Source organism: Vigna umbellata, chromosome 1, assembly GCF_029865625.1.
Source record: "Vigna umbellata cultivar VRB3 chromosome 1, Vumbellata_1.0, whole genome shotgun sequence".
Taxonomy (NCBI): Eukaryota; Viridiplantae; Streptophyta; class Magnoliopsida; order Fabales; family Fabaceae; genus Vigna; species Vigna umbellata.
The window spans coordinates 105,499,933-105,522,164 of NC_142165.1; the positions used below are offsets into that span (position 1 = coordinate 105,499,933).

The 22,232-nt window shown below is 36.3% G+C and overlaps 2 protein-coding genes and 1 non-coding gene across 5 annotated transcripts; 1 reads left to right on the plus strand and 2 right to left on the minus strand.

The window, feature by feature from the left end:
- The first annotated feature begins 439 nt into the window (after positions 1–439).
- LOC124828544 (alpha/beta-Hydrolases superfamily protein) lies at positions 440–12,099 on the plus strand. Of its 2 annotated transcripts, none has more exons than XM_047301865.2 (11): positions 440–1,544; positions 2,338–2,614; positions 2,786–2,971; positions 3,408–3,560; positions 4,103–4,564; positions 5,673–8,060; positions 8,185–8,384; positions 8,472–8,627; positions 8,981–9,215; positions 9,899–10,206; positions 11,174–12,099. In XM_047301865.2, the coding sequence occupies exons 1-11, from the start codon at positions 853–855 to the stop codon at positions 11,472–11,474; spliced, it is 5,358 nt and encodes a 1,785-aa protein (XP_047157821.1). In that variant the 5' UTR covers positions 440–852; the 3' UTR covers positions 11,475–12,099. The 2 variants fall into 2 exon arrangements, with proteins under 2 accessions (XP_047157821.1, XP_087961485.1); XM_088105359.1 differs by having other exon boundaries at positions 1,407–1,544; positions 2,349–2,614.
- Positions 12,100–13,334: 1,235 nt separating this feature from the next.
- Positions 13,335–13,406, minus strand: TRNAD-GUC (transfer RNA aspartic acid (anticodon GUC)). Its single transcript has one exon. It is a non-coding gene; the product is annotated as a tRNA-Asp (tRNA).
- A 1,153-nt stretch (positions 13,407–14,559) lies between these two features.
- Positions 14,560–19,827, minus strand: LOC124828545 (sucrose synthase). 2 transcript variants are annotated; one of them, XM_047301870.2, is made up of 13 exons: positions 19,715–19,827; positions 18,614–18,742; positions 18,121–18,247; positions 17,862–18,013; positions 17,581–17,773; positions 16,859–17,290; positions 16,568–16,741; positions 16,363–16,479; positions 16,101–16,267; positions 15,794–16,018; positions 15,124–15,687; positions 14,905–15,043; positions 14,560–14,812 (listed from the first exon to the last, which is right to left on the minus strand). In XM_047301870.2, exons 2-13 carry the CDS (start codon positions 18,709–18,711, stop codon positions 14,783–14,785), a joined length of 2,418 nt encoding a protein of 805 aa, XP_047157826.1. In that variant the 5' UTR covers positions 18,712–18,742; positions 19,715–19,827; the 3' UTR covers positions 14,560–14,782. The 2 variants fall into 2 exon arrangements, with proteins under 2 accessions (XP_047157826.1, XP_087961486.1); XM_088105360.1 differs by lacking the exon at positions 19,715–19,827 and adding an exon at positions 18,893–18,911.
- Between the last annotated feature and the right edge of the window lie 2,405 nt (positions 19,828–22,232).

Genomic DNA, 22,232 nt, shown 5'->3' on the forward strand with positions numbered 1-22,232 from the left:
ATACATTTTAGATACATTCCAGATTGATTTTTACACATTTTGGCTGTATTCACGTCTTCAGATTGCATCGTTTTCCAGAACACATTTGTGATTGTTTTTTCAAAGGGAAAAACAAACATGTGCACTATATTCACATGGTTTGAGGGTTATCGATAATGTAGGGGCGTGGTTTGGAACACCAACGATGAACAACTTCCACACACAAACAAAATTGTGGACACCAATGATGTTTAACTTGTTCCTACTTTTTGCACTCCTTGATGTTGATCCAGGCAATGACAACCAGAAACCCTAAAGATCCAGACAAAAACAACCATTGTGAAAAACTAGATTAGAGTGACTCAATTTTTAACGATCCATATTGGTTGACTTTGACAGCATGATTACTCGCTAATCATGCCACATCCTTAGAAAGTAAATGACCTTTCTAGAACGATGAGAGTTCGCATTCCACGTTCACGTTACACTCATCAAATTAGACCACGTCACTGCCTCATTTTCAGTCTTGTACTAAATTTATTTTCAGTGATGACATCAACCATAGTTTTTCTAAAGAAGCGCACGTATTATCATTATCATGAAATAAAATTAAAAAAAGGAGCAATCTAGGAGATTGCAACTGATAGGTACCGGCGGTGGAATGAACACACTATCCGACAACACAATTTGAACCGTTGAACCCTCCGTTGCGGCGCCGCTCACCGGAACGAATCGTATGTAACCAAAATTCTCCTCGTTCATTAAAATACACAATACCATGACCGTCAGAGGAACTGTATGATATATGTGTTAGTGTTACGTTCCCGTTTCATCATTAACCATCATCATTATTATTATTATTATAAGTAGTTAATGATGGTGGTGCTTGCGGTAACTTCGTTGGTACCCTCGAAACCCTTTCCACCGCGCACGTTTCGCGTGTACAGGCGCAGAAGGCTCAAAATCAATTCCTCGCTTCCGCCTTCTCCCGCTCCTTTCGAGAATCTCTTCCGCAGCTTAATCGCGCATTATCCCTCCGTGAATTCGCTCGATTTGATAACTCCCGCTCTCGGCTTCGCTTCCGGCGCCGCGCTTTTCTTCTCCTCGCGCGCCAAATCCATCGCCGGCGATGGTCACCGTTCTTCGCTCTCCGACATCGGCGAGTGGCTCCTCTTTGCGGCCCCGACTCCGTTCAACCGCTTCGTGCTGCTGCGGTGCCCGTCGTTGGTGTTCGAGGGGAGCGACGCGAGCGAGAGGCACTACGTTAGCGGGAGGATTGAGGTGCGGAGGGGGAGAGAGAGGGAGGGCTTGGTGGAGGAGCTGAGGTATCAGAGGGTGTGTGTGAGTGGTGCTGATGGAGGTGTGGTTTCTTTGGATTGGCCTGATAACTTGGACTTGGAAGAGGAGCGTGGATTGGACTCCACTCTCTTGCTTGTTCCAGGTACGCCGCAGGGTAGTATGGACGCCGACGTTAGGTTGTTTGTGGTGGAAGCTCTGAAGAGGGGCTACTTCCCTGTTGTCATGAATCCCAGAGGATGCGCTGCTTCTCCTCTCACCACTCCCCGGTAACATTAATAGCACTCTTTTCTTAAATAAGTATTCTTAGGTTAGGCTGCTCAGAAATTATTCATTCTAGTTAATTTATGTGCTTAGTGGTATGATATGTTGCATGTACGGGGTCGTATATTATTTGGCAGGCTGGTTGTTTTAGGAATTAGTGTGGTTGAAAACAAGAGTAGTGACAGCAACACCCTCTCTACTCTAGCACTTTCTTGCGTAAAAAAAAAAAAAACTAGCATACTCTAGTGTTATAAGTCTTCTCTTCTCGCTATGCGTAGATATGTAGGAGAGTCATTGTAAGCTACATTGCCCTGAAATATACAAAGAGGCTATTTTTTTATTCAAAACCCATTTGTAATCCATCACGAGGACACAACTTCACTGCTGTGTTGGGAGACACTTCACGCTGATGCTCTTTCTAGCATACTCCATGTTACTTTAGAGCTTATGACAAACTAAAAATCTTAAATAGGATTCATTAAGTACGAAGTGAGAGTCGTTGTGAATTTCAATAAATTTCAGTAAGTGAAGATAACGAAGTTCTTTTTATAGGCTTATTAGATAACAAAGTGAAGAATGAGTTAATTACTGAGTGGGATTTTAACAGCTAAATAGTTTTAGATATGCGTGTGTTTCAACTAAAGGGTTATATACTTCTCCCTCTTTCTCGTCTTTCACCAATCCTGGTATTCGGAATTTGTTTGACTTAAATGCATCCAGACTGCCTTTTTCTCTTTACAGATTTGTGGCAAAGATAAGACAACGGTAACGACTTCTTAAATACTTGATTTTCTGTAGTTTATTTACAGCCGCTGACAGCGATGATATCTGCACATCTCTAACGTATATCAGCAATGCAAGACCATGGACAACCTTGATGGGTGTTGGCTGGGGATATGGTGCAAACATGCTAACAAAATACCTTGCTGAGGTTGGAGAAAGCACTCCATTGACAGCTGCCACATGTATAGACAATCCTTTTGATTTAGATGAAGCTACAAGGTCCTCTCCTTATCACATTGTTACTGATCAGAAACTCACTAATGGACTGATAGATATTCTACAAGCCAATAAGGTAGATTAATTGCTTTCAATCTTCACCCACCTGTGTCTCCTTTTCACCCAGCTTGCATCAAGATATCCCGTGCAATCTGTTTGTGTGATCATACATATTTTTATCTGTTATACTTGAAATACTCTTAATGGCCGCAATTATGACTTAGTTAGACACGTACTAATTCTGTAGGCACTATTCCAAGGCAAAACCAAAGGTTTTGATGTTGAAAAAGCTCTTTTGTCAAAGTCTGTACGTGATTTTGAAGAAGCAATATCTATGGTATCTTTTGGGTTTGAGGCTATAGAAGATTTTTATTCAAAATCCAGTACAAGAAATATGATCAGGGATGTTAAAATTCCTGTTCTCTTTATACAGGTACCCATGCCACCATCTCAATTAATCGCATCCTTTGCATTTTGCTAAGTTTTAATTTATCAACAGCTGTATTATTTTGGGAGAAAATAGTATACTCCTAGTTACTCACAACACGCTGCAGAATTGTCTGCAATCGTATTTTAGTGCTTATGGCTACTAGGATAGTGAAACAATTGCAACTTCATTGTATTAATACTAAAGTGTATGACAAAAATGGCTATGCAAATCACGTCAGGTGTAATTCCTATTTAGTTCTGCTAGTTTTTTATTCCTTATGACTTCTTTTTGTAATCCTTTGGGCATTAAGGTTAGAAAAAGAAATATATTATAAGCATTGATACAATTTTGAGGTATATTAGTTTTTGTTTCTATTATTAATTCTTTTATGCATACATGCAAATGCAAAAAGTCTTATATAAGAGGTATATTTTATCAGAGTGATAATGGGATGGTTCCCGTATTCTCAGTTCCAAGGAACCTGATTGCTGAAAATCCATTCACAAGTCTGCTCCTATGTTCTTGTTTGGCACCTAGTGTTACGGATACTGACATGTCTGCTTTATCATGGTGCCAGCTTCTAACAATTGAGGTAACTATTTCTCTATCTAAGGAAAATATGATAAATATATGATGATATCATTTTTATATCAAATGTTTTGCGGTACCCTAGAAATTTTTTGGAATCAAGTGGAGAGACTCGAATCCACAACCCATCCCTCTCTTTCTATTCTTACTACCAAGTATCCCCAGAGTATCCTAGATGAGCTTTTAAGATTTATTCTTCTTTTATTATGGTTTGTTTGCTTACTTAATTAGGATCTTTGTAATTATAGACATATCTTAATAGAAAAAGATTTATAGGCAAATCATATCATGTACAGAGGAATAAATCTCCTGTAGGTATTTGCATTTATTGCAATTAGCGTATATAAAATGGAATCTATTGTGTAGTTCAGACACACAGATTGAGCAACTGTATGCCTCTCTTTTCTCTCTTTTAACATGGTATGAGTTCCCTTAATCTGTGAGGTAGAAGTTTCTTTTATCATAATTAATTTTTTTCCCTTGTGTTGAATGTGAGATTTTCAAGTATATTCTTGCAAGTGATAACCTGAGAAGTTATACATGTAGTGGCTTACAGCAGTAGAGTTGGGACTCTTGAAAGGCCGTCATCCTCTTTTGACAGATATAGATGTTACCATAAATCCTTCCAAAGGACTAGTTGTTGTAGAGGAAATAAGGTCAAACAAGGATGCTAAAGTTGGAAAACTGTTGAATCTTACTCGGTCAGATGCATTTAATGGATACTCTATGGTGGATCCCAGTAATGATTTGCTTGAAGAAAATAAGAATAACACTGGCCTCCAATTTAGGTCCCAACAACGTCTACAACGGAACTTTGAGCAGGATGATATGAGCTTACATGTAAAAGATGGTCCATCACAGCAGACTAGCTCCAGTGAAGCAGATTTGATTGAAGAGCAGAATGTTGTCTCAGTTGATAATGTTCAAGTTCTACAGACAGCACAGGTGGTAATAAATATGCTCGATGTTACCATGCCTGGTACTCTAACAGAAGAGAGGAAGAAAAAGGTAAAACATATAGTTTCATTGCTAGGTGTCAGTTTTGGGTTTGGAGATCTCGTTTCCTGTTCTCTCTTAGTGTCTTATTGACTTTTCTGTTAAAAGAAAAGGGCAGAGGGACAACGTGCAGGTATGCCCTCAACAACATGTGAGTGACAGGACCGGGGGGTGGGGTTGAGGACTACAGTACTAGCTTTTTTCTCATATTTTAATTTTCTAAAATGGATTACAATTCATTTCTCTGCAACATGTTCTTTCCTTATACTCCTGGTGAATATTTGCCGGAGGGGATTTCCCAGGAATCTTGTTTATTCTGTCAGTTTGGTCGATAAATAAATTTTTAAGTTGGAATATTTATAATTTGGATTGGTCTGTACCTATTTACATTAAATCCCGTAGCAGCTGTGGCTAAAGAAATTTTTTTTTTGTGTGGTTTCAAAACCTGTAAATATTTATAGAAATGGAATACAGAAATAGCCAGGATTGGATGCAATTTTTATCTAAGACTTAACCTTGGGTAAAAGTTTTAAGGCTTCTGTGGGGTTTCAAAACCTGTAAATATTTTTAGAAACGGAATAGAGAAATAGGATTTGATGCAATGTTTATCTAATATGTAACCTCAAAGGTAAAAGTTTTAAGGCTTACAAGAAAACATTGTCAAAATAACTTATGCGTACAGATTCTGTTATAGATAACAGATACATTTTAAATGACTATGGGAGTTTGTTTCTTGCTGTTTATCAAGCATTTTAACAAGAACTTTGGTACTTTTCTGCTGTTTGAAGGGAATGTAACAAACTCTTTCCACTTTTTTATTTCATGAAATTTCAAAGCTTGTTAAATTGTTGAGAATAAACTAAATTAGGCTCTCATTTTCTACATAAGTTGTTAGCTTCTCAATTTCTGTGAACTGTGAGTGTCTGTTTCATGTTGTTAAGAACATATAAAAACAATAGTTACAATTCACTATTTGGGCTTTATTTATCCTTAAATGTTTGGTAAGCGACTACTTGGCTTTCACTATTCTATTTTTATGTAACATCTGAAATAGTTTATCTAGATCTTTTGCTAGTTTTAGAATTTTGTAATTACAGTGTCACTTGTTACAAACTTCCAGGTATTAACTGCTGTGGGTCAAGGACAGACACTTATGAAAGCTTTACACGATGCTGTTCCAGAAGATGTCCGTGGAAAGTTGACAGATGCAGTGAGTGGAATTTTGCATGCAAAGGGCTCTAACTTGGAGGTAGATAGAAGTATGAATGTTTCTCAGTCTCCTGAACCATTAAAAGGGAAAAATAACCAAGAAAAATCCGGAGTATTAGATTCAGAAGTTATGGTTGAAGACCAGCCCTCTGTGAATCAGATGAAAAAGGCTAGTCCTATGGATGGTTCTGATAAGGCTCCAGGTAGCATTGGCGAGCTTGCTGAAGGAACAGAAGCAGAAGTTATTCCCATAGAGACACCAAATTCTACAAATTTAGCCCAGTCTCAAGCATTAAATGATGAAGTTGGTTCTTCCAGTCCTACCAGGAAAGAAAATGAGTCTAATAACAATAATGACACAAATGAAGAATTGAAAGGAAAAGCTGTTCCTAATGTTGATTGTAGCAATAATGGATTTGAAACAGGTTCTACACTATACAATCCTTGCCATCCTAATGGAGCAGGTGGCTTTGAATCAGCATCTGTGGGCGAGCAGAAGAGCCAAGACAGTGGAATCACTCAAATAGACCTAAAGGAGGAAAATAATACCTTAAAGGATGAACAGAAAAATCAGGGTTTTTCTATCAATCATAATAAAAATACTTCAACTGACACAAAAGAACCCTTTTCACCTTCTATGTCGGAGGAAAATAATTCCCAGGAGGATGAACAGAAAAATCAGGATTTTTCTATCAATCATAGTAAAAATACTTCAACTGAAGCAAAAGAAGAACTCCTTTCACCTTCTATGTCCTCAGAGCCCCCAGCAATGGAAAGAAAAGGTAATGACAACGAGAAAAAAGATAACAAGAATGCACATGTTGCACCTCAGACCAACTCCAATAATTTAGATTCTAGAGCCCCTGCCTTCAGTGTTTCTCAAGCATTAGATGCCTTGGCCGGGATAGATGATTCCACCCAAGTGGCTGTTAATAGTGTTTTTGGTGTGATAGAAAATATGATATCTCACCTTGAGCAGAGTTCAGAAAATGAAGAAGTCAAGGATGGAAAAGATGTTGAACACAAGATAGAAGAAAAACAAAAGAGTAATAGCCAAAGAAAGGATTCCAACACATCTACTGATCCTTCGGTAGATGATCACCATAATGAAAAGTACTTGAATAATGGTTCTTGTCATACCGAGGAACAACCACCTCAAAATGTTAGTGAAATTAGTGGGAATGGTGTATTTGATTCTCACAGTTGTAAGTCTAACCATCACCTAGTCCAGAAGGAAAGTAACAGAAATACTCAACTGATTGACAAAAGATTTCTTATTGATAAATGGGATGGACCCAGACAGGTCGATAGGGTGCCAGAGTTCCTAGCTGCGGGTTCATACGGAGGCTCTCCTTACAATGAAAACCTCTGCAAATATCTAGTTTCAAAGATTCCTATCAAACCACTTGATTTAAACACGACAACTGCATTACTACTAGATTATTTCCCAGAGGATGGTCAATGGAAACTCTTTGAACAACCACAAAACGTGGATATTGCTTCTTCTAATACTGAAACTGGTGGGGAGGCTGCGTTGAACGCTCTCTCATCTTCAAAATCTTCTAATGCAGAGCATTATATTGAACCACCATATGTAATATTAGATTCTGGAAAGCAACAGGAACCTGTCAAAGAGTTCGTTACAACAGATACTGAGAACGGAATGACAGATACCAGTGTTGATAGGTCAGATGATTTGATACAATTTGTGAAAAGGAAGGTGTTACATTCTTTGAAGAGAGAAGTTGGTCGAAAGCTGAATGCTGCAGAAATGATAGAAATGAAGTCAGATCTTGCAGAAGATCTGGAACATGTGGCAAATGCAATTTCACAGGCTGCTCTTCATTGCAAGGTGCAACAACTAGATACTGAAAGTCAAGGTCTAAATGTTGAGGGTGCTATAGAAAAGGTTGGTTCTCTTGAAGGGGAGCATATTGTTAGCGTAATATCATCCTCTGTTCAGCAAACAAACTGTCTGAGAAAAGTAGTGCCTCTTGGTGTTATTGTTGGGTCCATCTTAGCTTCCTTGAGGAAATATTTTGATGTAACTACACTTCATGATGATCAGATTAGATCTCTGATCCACGATGATGAGGGAAAACCTAGCAAAAAGAGTCATGGCATTGGAGGTGCAAGAGAGACAGATGGTGAACTTGAAGAAAAAACTAGTTTGGACCATCCTATTCAGACGGAGACAATAGATGTAGGAAGTGCATCGGAAGATACAAGCAAAAATACTGTCATGGTTGGTGCTGTTACTGCTGCTCTTGGGGCTTCTGCTTTACTTATGCAACAGAAGGTATTATTTTCAATTGCTTCAGATGGAAATGGGATGAATAACAGTTTACTACTTTAAAATTAAACAGGCAGTTGGATTTAAGTAGAGTTGTCAGAGTTTCAAACTTAAAACTGCTCTATTCCAGGATTTCCAACAAGAAAATGTTACTGCTGAGAGCTCAGCCTTGAAAATGGAAAATCCCCATCAAAAGGAGTCAGATCAGCTTCAGGAGGAAGCCTTTGATAAGAACCAGAATAACATAGTCACAAGCCTTGCTGAGAAAGCCATGTCGGTTGCTGGTCCAGTTGTACCTACTAAAGAAGATGGTGAAGTGGATCAAGAAAGGTCTGAATACACGTTTTAATAACATCCAAATGCTTCACTGCTTTTCTTGTTGTATACGTATTTAACATGACTTCCCTCCATTAACAGACTGGTTGCCATGCTAGCTGATTTAGGACAGAGAGGTGGATTTTTTAGGCTTGTTGGAAAGATTGCTTTGCTGTGGGGTGGTATACGTGGAGCAATGAGTTTGACAGACAGGCTTATCTCATTCTTACGTATTGCTGAACGCCCTTTATTTCAGAGGTAACTTGAATTAGAGGTGTTCAATTCATCCTATGTTACTAAGTAGTGCTAATAACTCCAGCCTTTCCGTTTTTGGAATTACTGCTGGTTGAAAATGGATGCTGCTTAGATTTAATATATCATAACCTGTTGAATTACAGGAACAGATTTAAAGAAAAGATAAAATTTAGAGAAGGAGAAGGCCTTCTTATTCACTGTAGCTTTTTCAAAAGCATCCAATGTAGTTCTTTCTAACATGCACTCAAGTAGGAGTGTATATCTTCCCTAGGTTCTGCTATCTATATGGTTAATAGCCAAGAGTGTGACTTTTATCTTTATATAACTCTCAAACTCTGCGTTTTTTTCTCTTCTAGGATTTTTTGGTTTGTTGGCATGATCCTTGTTCTATGGTCTCCTGTTGCCATTCCATTACTTCCAACAATTGTTCAGAGCTGGACCACAAAGACTTCGTCCAAAATAGCTGAATTTGCTTGCATTGTTGGCCTGTACACTGCTATAGTGATACTTGTTATGTTATGGGGGAAAAGAATCCGTGGATATGAAAATGCATTTGAGCAGTATGGGCTGAACTTGGCATCACGACAAACGGTAAATGTTAGAGATAAAAACTAATGGACAAGTCCTAGGACATTACTTCTAAGTTGTCACTCCTGTTTTTGCCTTTGCTTTCCTTTTTTGTTTGAAATATATATGTTAAAATTGAAACTATGTGTAGCATTTATTCAATATCATAGATAATCTCTACAATGATGTAGAAAATGACAATGAAGAATATGCTAGAATTTGCTTTGGGTTGTGGGGGACAGTTGAGGAAACACTTGTTACGTTTGTAATAACTGCATGTTGGAATTTAGCAAATGGAAGTGATACGAAAATGGTTCTGCTGTGTGCAGTTAATAGGTAAACTAAGATGATACTCATTAAAATATTTACAGTGGTTCTTACTTGCTCTAATTTAAATGAGATTTATTGTTAATAATGCCCAACATTTACATTTTACTTTAAATTGAAAAAGAATGAGATAAGAATAAAGAGAAACATGATGTATAAGAGACTCTTAAGCAACATTCTTCCCTTCTGTAAAGTCAATTTGGCTTCATACTTGCTGTGTTGCTTGTCTCGAGCTGGAATTAATGCTCTGGATCCCCTTTGGCACATTCTTTTTTCTCCAATTTTTGAATGTGAATAGAGCTTCAGGAAATTTGAATTTTTATTGAACATATTGTTCGTTAACATGTGACTTTATTCTTAAAGCAAGCTTATTGTTGCAGCTATTTGAGTTCTTGAAAGGTTTGGTTGGTGGAGCCATCTTCATTTTTTCAATCCATGCTGTGAATGCATCTCTTGGTTTTGCAAGTTTCTCTTGGCCTCATATTCCAACATCTTTAGATGCCATAACATGGCTAAAAGTGTATGGACGTATGAGTCTGGTAGTTGTTCAAGGAACTGTGATGGCAACTGCTATTGCACTGGTGGAAGAATTGCTTTTTAGATCATGGTTGCCCCAGGAAATTGCAGTTGATCTTGGATACCATCAGGGAATTATCATTTCAGGGATCGCATTTTCTTTCTTGCAGAGGTATATCCTCTTTTCCGGAATCAAAATTTGTGTACTGTATTAATAAGTTCCATCTTTTAAATTGGTAAGGCCTGATTCATTTATAGATTAACAATTTGCCTAATTTGTTAAAAACATGAAAACCAATTTGGGCTAAATAGCAGTGACGGCTACAGAAAAGTTGTATGCATAAGAACAATTTGTGAAGTATTATCACTTGGAAAGGGTTAGCTATATGAGGGGAAAAAGATCTTTATTGAATTGACTAAAATTAAAAACAGTACTTAGGTGTGTGTGTGTGTGTATATATATATATATATATATATATAGAAAACTCTTACCCGCAGAGTAATGATAGATATCTAGTACCTTGCGGTACCACAATCATAATGATTACAAGATCTTCTTGTGTTTCAGCAAAATATTTTCTCCTAACTCAACATAATCCTCTACATCCCTATATACTAAATGTTATAGAAGTAATGGAAGCTAATGTTTATGGTTCAGCTCTCGTTCCCCAGTTAATCCATTTAAGGATCAAGTCTTGCTTATTTAATTAATTAGACTGTGTTTTAATAGTTTATCATACGTGTTAACAATCCAGCTAATTGCAATCAATAGAAAACAAAGACAAACTCTTGGAAATTAAGTCCTTGTTCGATCATACAAAACTAATTTATTTGGTGAATTTGTCCAAGTTTTATAAGCTCTTTTTAAGTCATATATCCAAAGACTCTAGTTAAGACGAGCTAAGGGTGACTGCATTCTTTCTTAAACTTTCTCCATTTATGTGCCTGTAGGTCAAAGCATTCTTTCTAACTTTCTCCGCTTCTGTCTAGTTTTTCTCCACTTTTTGAAGTGAGATGTGTCCTTTTAATGAAATATCCCCTTTTTCTTTTCTAGCTTTGTGTTTGTATTTAGCTGACTATATTATAATCCACTGTCATTCTCTGTCAAAATCTTATCTTTTCTTTTATGGAGTTTTCAGGTCTCTGCAATCAATACCAGGACTTTGGCTTTTAGCTTTGTCTTTGTCAGGTGCCCGACAGAGAAACGGAGGTAGCCTCTTCATCCCTATCGGGCTACGCACAGGAATGATGGCATCCACTTATGTGCTGCAAAATTGTGGTTTTTTAACATATCATAATAAGTGCAACCTTCCTCTCTGGATAATAGGGAATCATCCTTTTCAACCGTTTAGTGGTTTAGTTGGTTTGGTATTTTCTTTATCATTGGCTATACTTCTCTACCCCAGAAAGACTTTACAAATAAAGGAAGCTCGGGAATAAGTAAAGAATTTAGTAGTAATATATCACTACAGTTTTGAATTTGGCGATGTTATCGTGTTAATATGCCAAAATTGGAGGTGGCCAGTGGCCATTTTTGATTGTACTATATTTGTACTATTAACTGGGGAGTAAAGAATGAGAAGAAAGCAATTGACGGCCAACAAAGAAAGATAGAACTTAGGAACCTTAAAAGCTTCAATTTTGAGTATCTTGTAAAATTCTCATGTGGAACCTAGAGGTAGGCACCAATCATGATATGGGTTTTTAGATTTATAGATTATAGGTATAATGTACAAGATGAAAGTAGAAAAGCTATAAGTTTGTACATATGTTTTGTGTTATATTTTGTAGTCCATCATCCAATCAAAGTGTACAGTAGGTTTACTGTAGGTTTTGGTAGTTGCATCACTATTTTTTCAGAACACAACATGATGCAGAGGAACTAGGATATAGCCTGGGTAGATATAAGTGCTGTTTTCGTTTTCTTTCTCCTAAATCTGCCATTTTCAAATTGCATATTCAAATTGTAACACTTGTATTGAATGATTTTGCAAAAAAATTGAAATGTATCCTTGTCCTTGTCGTAACATCATTTTCCGCTAATAAATGTTTATTTTGATTTTAATTTGCCTTGTTCCTTCATGAGACTTTTTTTTATTGTTATAAAATATCAATGTCATAAGTTTGTAGATTTTACATATATACATACATATATATATATACATATATATATATATATATATATATATATATATATATATATATATATATATATATATATATATATATATTATTCAATTTGTTTATAAAACTATGAAACTTCAGTTCTTAATTAAACTCTAATAGTAAAATAATTTGGCCAAAGGTACTAGTGATAAATTAATTTACTTTTTTAAGAAATTTCTTACCATCACATAAGTGGCATGAAAACAAAGCATTACAAATGTCCATAGGTATTGCGTTTGCATAAGCTACTTGAAATTAATTCTCGGTTCTTACATGCAGTATGCCCATAGTTTCTCCCATATTCTTTTTCTATAACTTGACAAATTACACTAACCTTTCAAGTTTAAATAAAAAATCTGCAAGAGTTTTAGAATATATCAATTTTTTTTTAAGTTTAAATTAATTTCATAACATAATTTGAAATAAAATTTATTTTTATTATATTGGTTTAAAATATGAATAAAAAATAAAATATAAGTTTAAAATTTCACGATATTATTATTATTTTATTTATTTATATTTTTTATTTGATTATTTATTATTTTATTTTTCTTATAACTAGTAATAAATAGATAAAAATAATCTAAATTATTCTTAAAATATAACAAGATTTATAATAAGTAAAGATTTGATAATATCATAATAGGAGGTATGATCTTAAAGATTTAAATAAGTAAATATTTATATATTACTTCTTAACAACAATTTTTATCGTCATTAAATGTTTATTTTCTTATAATCAATTTAGAGTTTCTTATAATCATTTTTTTATGGAAATAATCATTATTTAAGCACATATTGTTTAAACATAATTTGGGGCAACATATAATCTATTTCTATACCTTTGATAAAACCGTATCAATTTCAAAGTGTTTCCATCAAGTTGTTTAAATATTCAAAATTTAGTTACAATTAAAAAGTTGTGCCAATTCTTTTTTATTTCACAAAATTAACTTCTATATGTTATTTTTAAAAATTATATGTAATCGTAAATAATTATTAATTTAACGTAGCTTCAAATTCCATTGTTTTATGTATTTTAATGTGTAATTATTTCATCAAATTCAAGTTAAGTAGAAATAAACCATCAAACATGTTAAGCATTTCGTTAATGATGAAAACGAAAAATATACGCGCCGTTGCCGGGGATCGAACCCGGGTCGTCCGCGTGACAGGCGGAAATACTTACCACTATACTACAACGACTTTGATGTTTAATGCTCACAAATGTCAATAATTACGATAATAGTACATGTTAGTTATTTATTAAATTGTTTCTACTTGTTCTTAGTGACTCTGTCATTGAAGAGCATAAATGGCTACCTGCTTAAATTTGAACAGCTTTCTGTGTAATTTTTCAGATTATGATTAGTTTTGTTTGAGAAATTACTGCTAAAACTAGATATAAGGATTTATCGTTTTTAATGCTGTCATTTAGTTTTTTTCCTTCCTTTTACATGTTGGCCTCTTGCCGATGAATGGTCAGTAATGAAGCATTATTTGTGAATTGTGATTAAAACTAAAACGTTTTTTTTTTTTTTTTACATCTTCTGCAGATGGATATTTCTTCCTGGATTCAGAAAATGACAAGAGAAAAAGTGAAGGAACTAATGCTGAAGGGATAAGTGCTACCTCAGGGGATTCAAATAAACAAAGATTCGGAAGCATATAACATATCCTAAATAAATATTTCATCACTACTCATCTTGCTTGATTAGTAAAGTTCTTTGCTTGATAAAAAAATAGTATTGATGTGGCAATTTCTATATCATATCAAATATAAATCTTTTCCAGAAAGATCCAATTTGATGAAAAAATAGTTCAGAAGAAAATGCTTGTCCCACTGTATGTGTATGACAAGAAGGAAGCAAACAAAAAGGTTAGTAATTTACTGGTACCCTTATTTGACTAATTAAAGTGAGAGCAACAGAGACTGTTAAGTTTATCTTTGTTTTGCACTAGGCCCGTTTGATTAGAGGGCCCAAAAAAATATACAAAATTTGACGTTCACGTCCATTCCCAACAACTCTCATAAGATTTTATTCATAAATTGGTAGATACTTCTTCGCATGACCAAAAATATTCGCTTGAAAAGGAGTTGCTTCACCAATTGTTACTCCAGAATTGTATACTTATGCAACGACCAGATTTGACAAGGACAACTAAATCTTTAAATTCTAACGTCAATTTTCCTTTTCTTCCTATTCATAGACAACAACGGATGAAATTGCAGGAGTCCCTCTTTTCTCATACAAAATACTATTACTTATTATCATTATGTTTTTTTTTATGGTTTTGTTTTGAGTTTATTAAAGAAAGAAAGTAAAGTTAAGGGAAGGATAAGATGGAGACGACAAAGTAAGAAGGCACGGCTTAAAAAAACTGAATTGATGGGCAAAACACCCAAAGATCCAAATTGCAAAAAGAAAAAAACAAAAGAGCTTTTTTTTTTTCTCTCCCTCTCTCTTCTTATCGAAACTTAATCACAGAATTAACATGATGGACATTATTTATGAAACTCAAGTACGACAAACTCCAAATGAGAAAGAAAAAGCCGCTTCCTCCGTTTCTTCATCCTCAGTTTACTCAACAGCAAGGGGCACAGACTCAGCCTGAGGTAATAAAAACAAGGAAAAAATAACATTAGCAAGCTGAAAGACATCGCATAATGTTCCATAATATGTAACATACTAAATAAACATACCAATTTGCGGTACTTGAGAGCATAGAACATCTCAAGATAGCGCCGACTCTCACGGCGATCCAGGTTAGACACATGCTTCCAGAAACCATACACACCGGTGAGGGTGAGAAGCCTCTGGGAGTAAATTTGCCATGTGTACCTGTGGAACAAAGAAACAGGTTAACCTCTGATGAAGCCTTTCTGGAACAAAGTTCTTTTTTTTTTAAATTTTTTGCTTACTTCTCTTCAATACGTTGGAGACCGGCTTCAGAGATCTTGTCCCAGTGAGATGGGTCAACCTTGACCTTCTCAAAGAACTCAACCAGGAGGTCAGCAGCACGGTCACCGTGGTAAGGATCAATGTGGAACCCAGATTTTCCATGGACGATGATCTCGGCAGGTCCTCCATTGCATGTTGCAAATGTTGGCAACCCACAAGTCATGGCCTCAACCACTGTCAAACCAAATGCCTCGTACACTGCAGGCTGCACAAACGCACCCTTGGTGTCGGCGATCACACGGTACAGCTCTCCATTCCTCACACGGTTCATCTGAGACGAAATCCATCTGAATTGCCCGTTCAACTTGTACGTCTCGATCAGGCTATACATCTTCTTCATCTCCGCCTTCTCTTCCAAGTCCTTCGACTCCTTCCTCCTGTCTCCGGCAACGACCACAAGGTTCACCAACTCCCTCAGCTTCGCGTTCTTACCGTACCACTCCACGAGTCCTGTGATGTTCTTCACGCGGTCCAACCTTGCCATGGTGAAGATTATTGGCTTCGTGCGGTCCTTCAGCACGCATCTGTCTCAGACAAAATGATATCACGATGTTGAAAGTGATGTCAATTTGATTAAAACCTTGCATGGTATGATTAGATAAGACAAAGGAAGTGAGAGGAGAAACTGACATGTGTTCTTCGTTCTCGACTGAACTGTAGAGAAGCTCTTCGATTTCGGGGTGGAAAGAGGTCAACCTGCGGCTAGTTTCGGTGTGGGAGAAGTAAATGGTTTGATCAGCTCCGGGAGAGACAATGTTGAATTTTGGGTCGAAGACATCAATACCGTGCACAACACGGTAGAGTCCAGGAAGGGTGAAGGCTGTGTGAGACTCATACTGTCCAACAGTGTCCTTGCTGTAAATGATTGAAGAGATTTGGTTAGTTAATCAGTAAGAAAATTTGGTGAAAGAACAAAATTACAAAAGGGGCAACTCACCTTCCAGCAATCTCTTGGAATGTACTGGTGATGATGAAATCTGTGTGGTTCATGGCAAATAGATCGGCTGTGAATTGGCAAGAGAAGTGATATCTCTCTTCCAGTTTTTTCCAGTAAATGTCGGATTCAGGGTATTTGGTCTTCTCAAGTGCATGAGCAATGGTACACTACATGGATAAAGATAAAATCTTAGGCCTCTGAGTTCCAATATATATATATATATATAGTTATCACAACTTTAACCAGATAGTTGTGGACCAACCTGAGTGACACCTAATTTATGTGCCAACAAAGAGGCAACAATGTTTCCATCACTGTAGTTTCCAACGATCAGATCTGGCTTGCCTTGCAACTCTTTTGCAAGCTCATGAGCAACATCCTGTTAACAAGAGACAATTGATTAGAGAAGTGAAAACGCATCAAAATGCTTAACCGGTGTTAAATTTATACTGGGGTCAAAAGTTTACCTCGGTGTAAGTTTCCAAGTAGGGCCAGACTTCGAATCTTGAGATCCACTTGCGAACAATTCCGTTCTCAGTTCTAAAGGGAACTCGAAGAATGTGAGAGTGTTCAGTTCCAAACACCTTCTCAAGACGTTGGCCGCAAGTAGTACCTACTGCATCTGGGAGAAGACGGGTGATCTGCATTTAACAACATCCACAAGCATCAATTAGAATAACATATCCACATGCCACACACACTATACACCAGTAAGCTTGCTCATAAGACTTCAAAAATCTATGTATACTAGGACATACGATGAGAATACGAGGAACAATGTCCAATCCTTGTTGCTTAATGCGATGGAGCATCTCATTCTCCAAAGCACGAACTTGATCCAAGATGTAAACAACCTGACCACCAGTGTCAGGGTATCCCAAGACATTATCTTGGGCAAAGTAGCCATGGGGAGAAAGAATAACAACATTAAAGACCATAGGGATTCTTCCAAGGAAAGTCTCAAGGGTGCACGGATCAGGGGCCTCAAGAAGATCCAAGAGAAGTTGAATTGACTCGAGTACACGCTCTGCGTTGTCACCCCACCCTCTCTCCAAACCAATCTCCTGGAACTTGTGCTCAAATGCTGAGTAGGGGGTTTCGGGAGGCACTGTGCCCAGATACTCCTCAGCTTTCCTCAGAACATGTTGAAGAGCATCCGGGTTTTGAATTCTGTCATTCAACATCAAAGTCTGCATACCAACAACAAAATCAGTCAGCAAAATCAATACACACACACAAGACCCAACACTAAAACCATAACAAAAAGAACGAACTAACTACATGCCTTGAGTCTAACATGTTAGAGAAACTGTTGCCACAAACATGTTAGATTTGAACTCCAGATCTGGTAACTAGACATGGTACAAACATGGATGTAGATACTCAAGTCATTGAACTACTGAAGAATGTGTCTAAAGCAAATGCATACACTTCTCACTGCTTGCTTTACTCTAGTTTAAAGGCCAGAAATAGATCCTACCTTTCCCTTGACGCTGTGAAGCCTGAGGAATTCCAAAAGTGGGTGCAAGCTCTCCTTGTCATGGAAGAGTTTGGCGGAAAGGTGACGGTTGAGGAACTGCACGCCATTTCCAATTGACTTGTTAAGAGTTGGGCGGGGGAAGGATGCGGTAAAGGGTTCAAAGTCCAACTCAAGCACAAAGTTGCCATTAGAACTGCAATAAGAGTGAGAGAGACGTTTACAAATAGTGTAAGAAACATAAGAAGTGCATCACTTAAAACAAACTCGAGCCTTTTCTTCACCTTCCATCAACAAGTTCCTCCTTGAAGCGCAGGTACTCAGCAGGTTGCAACACCTCAACAACTAGAGCGTGCACATTCACTCTCAGGTACTCCCACACACCAGGCCTTGGACGAACGGCCAGAGCAACCCATGGTGGCAAAACTATGGCTTCCTACAACATACAAAGAGAATAAACAACGAAATGAGTAAACCAACATAACAGACCCCACAAATTATAGCTAAAATCCTCCTATTCAAAGCTCTAAAAGAATTAGTTACCTGAGTAGACCTCAAAACTTCTCCAAAGGCACCATCAGTAAGCTTCTGTCTGCTCTCCTCGGGGATTTCCTCAAACTCGGCGATGACCTGATGGTGTTGCAAAATCCCCTTGCCCTTGCCTTCGATCCTGTCAAAATTCCGTAAATTTGTTAGTGTTACACGATTTGCTTCCCCACATATACGTAGTAGAACTTTCACCACCTTTTTACGAGACAAACACAAACACAAATTGAGCTTCCTTGAACTAACTCACTGTCTAAACACAGATAGTGGAACTTCCACTACCTTTAAAGAGAGAAAACACACACACACACACACACGAATTGAGCTATTTTAAACAAACTCATTGTCTAAACATAATTAGTAGAGTTTCCGCCACCTTTAAGGAGAGAAAAAAAAAACACAAAAACTAAGCAACCTTAAACAAACTAACTGCTAAAACCCTTTGACCATAAAAGAACTTTTAAACCAAAAACTGAAATTATGAGTTTACCTTGACAGAAGGGCCAGAATTTCGTTCCTGTTGGCAGACAGGGTTTCATCAAGCCTCTCACGGAGACTGTGAACACGGGTCAAACGATCGGTAGCCATTGCCTTGGAAGATCACAGGGAAAGACTTCAACTGCAACAACAAAAAGCGTTGTAAGACACGGATCAAGGATGTAAAAAACATGTCATCACGAAAATCCATTAATCTCGAGTTATCACAGAGTCAATACCCCAAACAATTGATCAAACAATAAATAAAAACATAAAAAATATTCTACATAACTGGATTGGATTTCAAGACCAATATCACCCACCCCCACCAACCAATTGTCCACAAAAATACAATACCAGATCTTCCACTTTTTTCTACTGAGATTTCAACCTTAAACAGTGCTGCAGAAGAATAATTGCAAGATGCACTTTCTTTTTCCCCTGTCACCAACTTGTCCTTTTAAATCATAATTACATTAATTAATTAGAACAAGAATAGCAATTAGCAACCCACCAAAGTGGTTGAAATAAAGTCCTGTGCTTGACCTATTGTTTTTAACATAAATTGAATATTCCACTCAAGGCTTAGCTTAAACCTCTCATAAGTCTCAACCGTTCATCCCGAAGAAAAAAGAAGACTTTCTTTAGAATTTTTAATAACAAGAAACCGACAAAGAAATCCTGGGTTCGAGGCCAGGCTGTACAAAGTGCTATCTTCAATTGTTTTTTTTAACACAGAACATGCATTCAAGAGTATAATCTAGTAACCGGTTAAGGATTAACAAAAAATCAGACCGACAGGATCATCTTCCCCACAAACCGAATACAGTCTAAGAACAAGTTTTTCTGAGTAAAATTGAACAGAGTGGACCCAGAAACAGAGTTGGCGTAACCGCACCACCCCATGATATTTTATGGCATTATTAGAGACCCCGTGTAAGAGGATGGAGTCTGATCCATTGGTTAGAATAGAATGAACATTCAAGAATATGAAAAACACTGTAAAGTGGAAGCGGTGAACCGAGCACCGAAACAGGGGAGAGACAGAACAAGGAAAAGAAAGAAAGAAAAAGGAACGGAAAAGAGAAAGAGAAAAAGAACAAACAGTACTTACGAAAACAAAATGAACGCAAAATAGAGAGGGGGGTTACAAAGAGAAGAAGTGAATGAATGGAAACTGAGGTGGTGGCTGCGTCAATTTATAGACAAGAGGGCACCAAGCAGAACGGGAATTTCACATATGCAAAATAAATAAATTAATTAAATAAAAGCTTTAATTAAGTAAGAGATTCACCAAAGGTCAAAAAAAACTTTATCTATCTTCTTTCCTACTCCACCGAGGGTGGTTGAGTAAATGCACAGGGTATAATAAAAGTATATTCTTAGTGTTGCAGCAAAATTTAAATAGAATTATTAGAATATGCATTCTTACAGTGATTACTCTGTGCCACGTCAGGTTTTTATTTTATTTTATGATATATCTTTACTTATACTATGATATTATTGAACTGTATTTCATCTGATGAGCTGGATCAGAATGATTTTATGGTACAATAATTATACTCTTTTTACTGTACGAAATGTGGCTTTTTTTCCGTGCAATAAGGCGTTCGTTAATGTAGAACAGATAATTTTTATTTGAAAGTTAGTGCAGTAACTGAACATAGCCGTGACTGTTTAATAATAACGTTAAATGTGTAATATATTATATTATGCCGAAATTAATGTCATTCTACGATCAAGCTTTGTGTTTTGTCTCAGGATCATAAATACTTCGAATGCATAAATCCATGTTTCAGAAAACCGTGTGCGCAACAAATCAGGGTACTATTGCATTATGATCCGTACAACTGTCCATTAAAACGAAATAAATGCAAATGTTACAAATTAAAAGAAAAAATGCATTTACTATGGTGCTTGATGTTCAAGAAATTAATTAAAACGAGTGATTGATAAGTTTTATCTTGTGGACCAAATATTACCTATTTTAATCATCATAACTGCTTAGACATGAAGAAAGCAAAAATCATGAGAGATCGTGTACGATCCCTTAATTACTCATGTATGAGAGTGTTGTATACGTTTTACTCTATTCAATTAAAGTTAAACGTGAAAACCTTTTGTTTGATTCTAACATCATGTGTTGTAAGCTTGGTTTATATACATTTAATACTAAATGGACGAGTAATTAAGATAAAGGTATTAATTTTAGAATAATCATACTAAAGTAGCAGCATTAAAATTTCCAGGCAGCGCTCGGATCACGTGAGATTGCAAGGTAGAAGTGTCACGTGAGGTGTAAGTAGTTTGAATTGGTGCGTACCAAAAAAAATAAAAATGGTGGGTGCATTGTGATGTTCGTCACAACAGAGCAAAGACTTTCCAATTTTTATGTGTCTATAAATAATAAATAATAAATAATAAATAAAATTGTTATAAAAGTAAAATAGAAATAGGTGTATATGATGAGATAGATCTTATGAAGAATATGCTCTGAATTAAAAAAGTCAGAACAGTAGCCAGTGATGATTACTATATGACAATTCACCTCTCATGCAAATATCGAAAATACCAAATTTTGACGTTGTAAATAATATACGTGTTTCCATTATAAATCTCAACTTGCATTTCAGATGACAGAACCAGGAGGAGGAAACAAAGCTGTTGTTATTACTATTGATGGAGTGAAACAGTGAAAGAGTGAGAGAAAAATGTTTGAAAAGAATAGAACGATATACATTGAGTTTTAGATGAGTGCGATTCTAGCGAGTTCCAAAATTAACCTAAATTTACCATATTGTAGTAGTGGGGTATTTGAAATTTTAAGAAACAGTAATGTTTGATAATATTTTATAGTTTGCCTCGAAAAGAACCATTCATTATTACAGGCATGCCAACCTTGGTGTGGTTTATTTGTTGTTTTCAGAAACCACTTTTGTCTGTCACAGCTACCGTTCTTGCACTCTTTCAATCTCTCTCCGACTCATCCTCTCTGTTTTTAAACTCATATCCTTATCCATTTTTCCCCCACTCGTTCCTACCTTATTATTTTCTTCTTATTATATTATACTAAGTACTGAAATTGCAGCCCTAATAAACAATTCTTATTTCTTTAATCACTCTTAGTATTGTGTGGTTCCTGTAGTATTTGACTCAATGCTGTTGTCCCATCCTCTAAACTGCTGATGGGATTGTTTACATTACAATAATAAACTAGTGTCATCAATGCTGCTATTTAAAGGGAACTCTTACCAATATGTTTCTACAAAAATAAATCACTTCTAATTAAAATTCATTTCCTTTATGAAATTAGGTTACTCTTATTCTTTACTTTATAATGATTGAGTTTTTCTTTTCCTGTGTTTTTCTATACTTACACATTGACTTTATGTGTAAGAATGGTAATTTAAAAATCGGGCAAGTAAGTTTCATTTTTTTGGCTTATATTTTAAATGTTTTCTACCTATGTTTACTTTGACCAATGTGAGTAGCAAAGAAAATTCTAATAAATTGATAAATGGATAGAACGTCCTAAACAAATTTTATGCCATTATAAAATCGTAACCGTTGATAATAGTTCTAACAAGAAGACTAAAACTCATTAAATTTGTTTTTCTGGAAAAAAAAAAGAT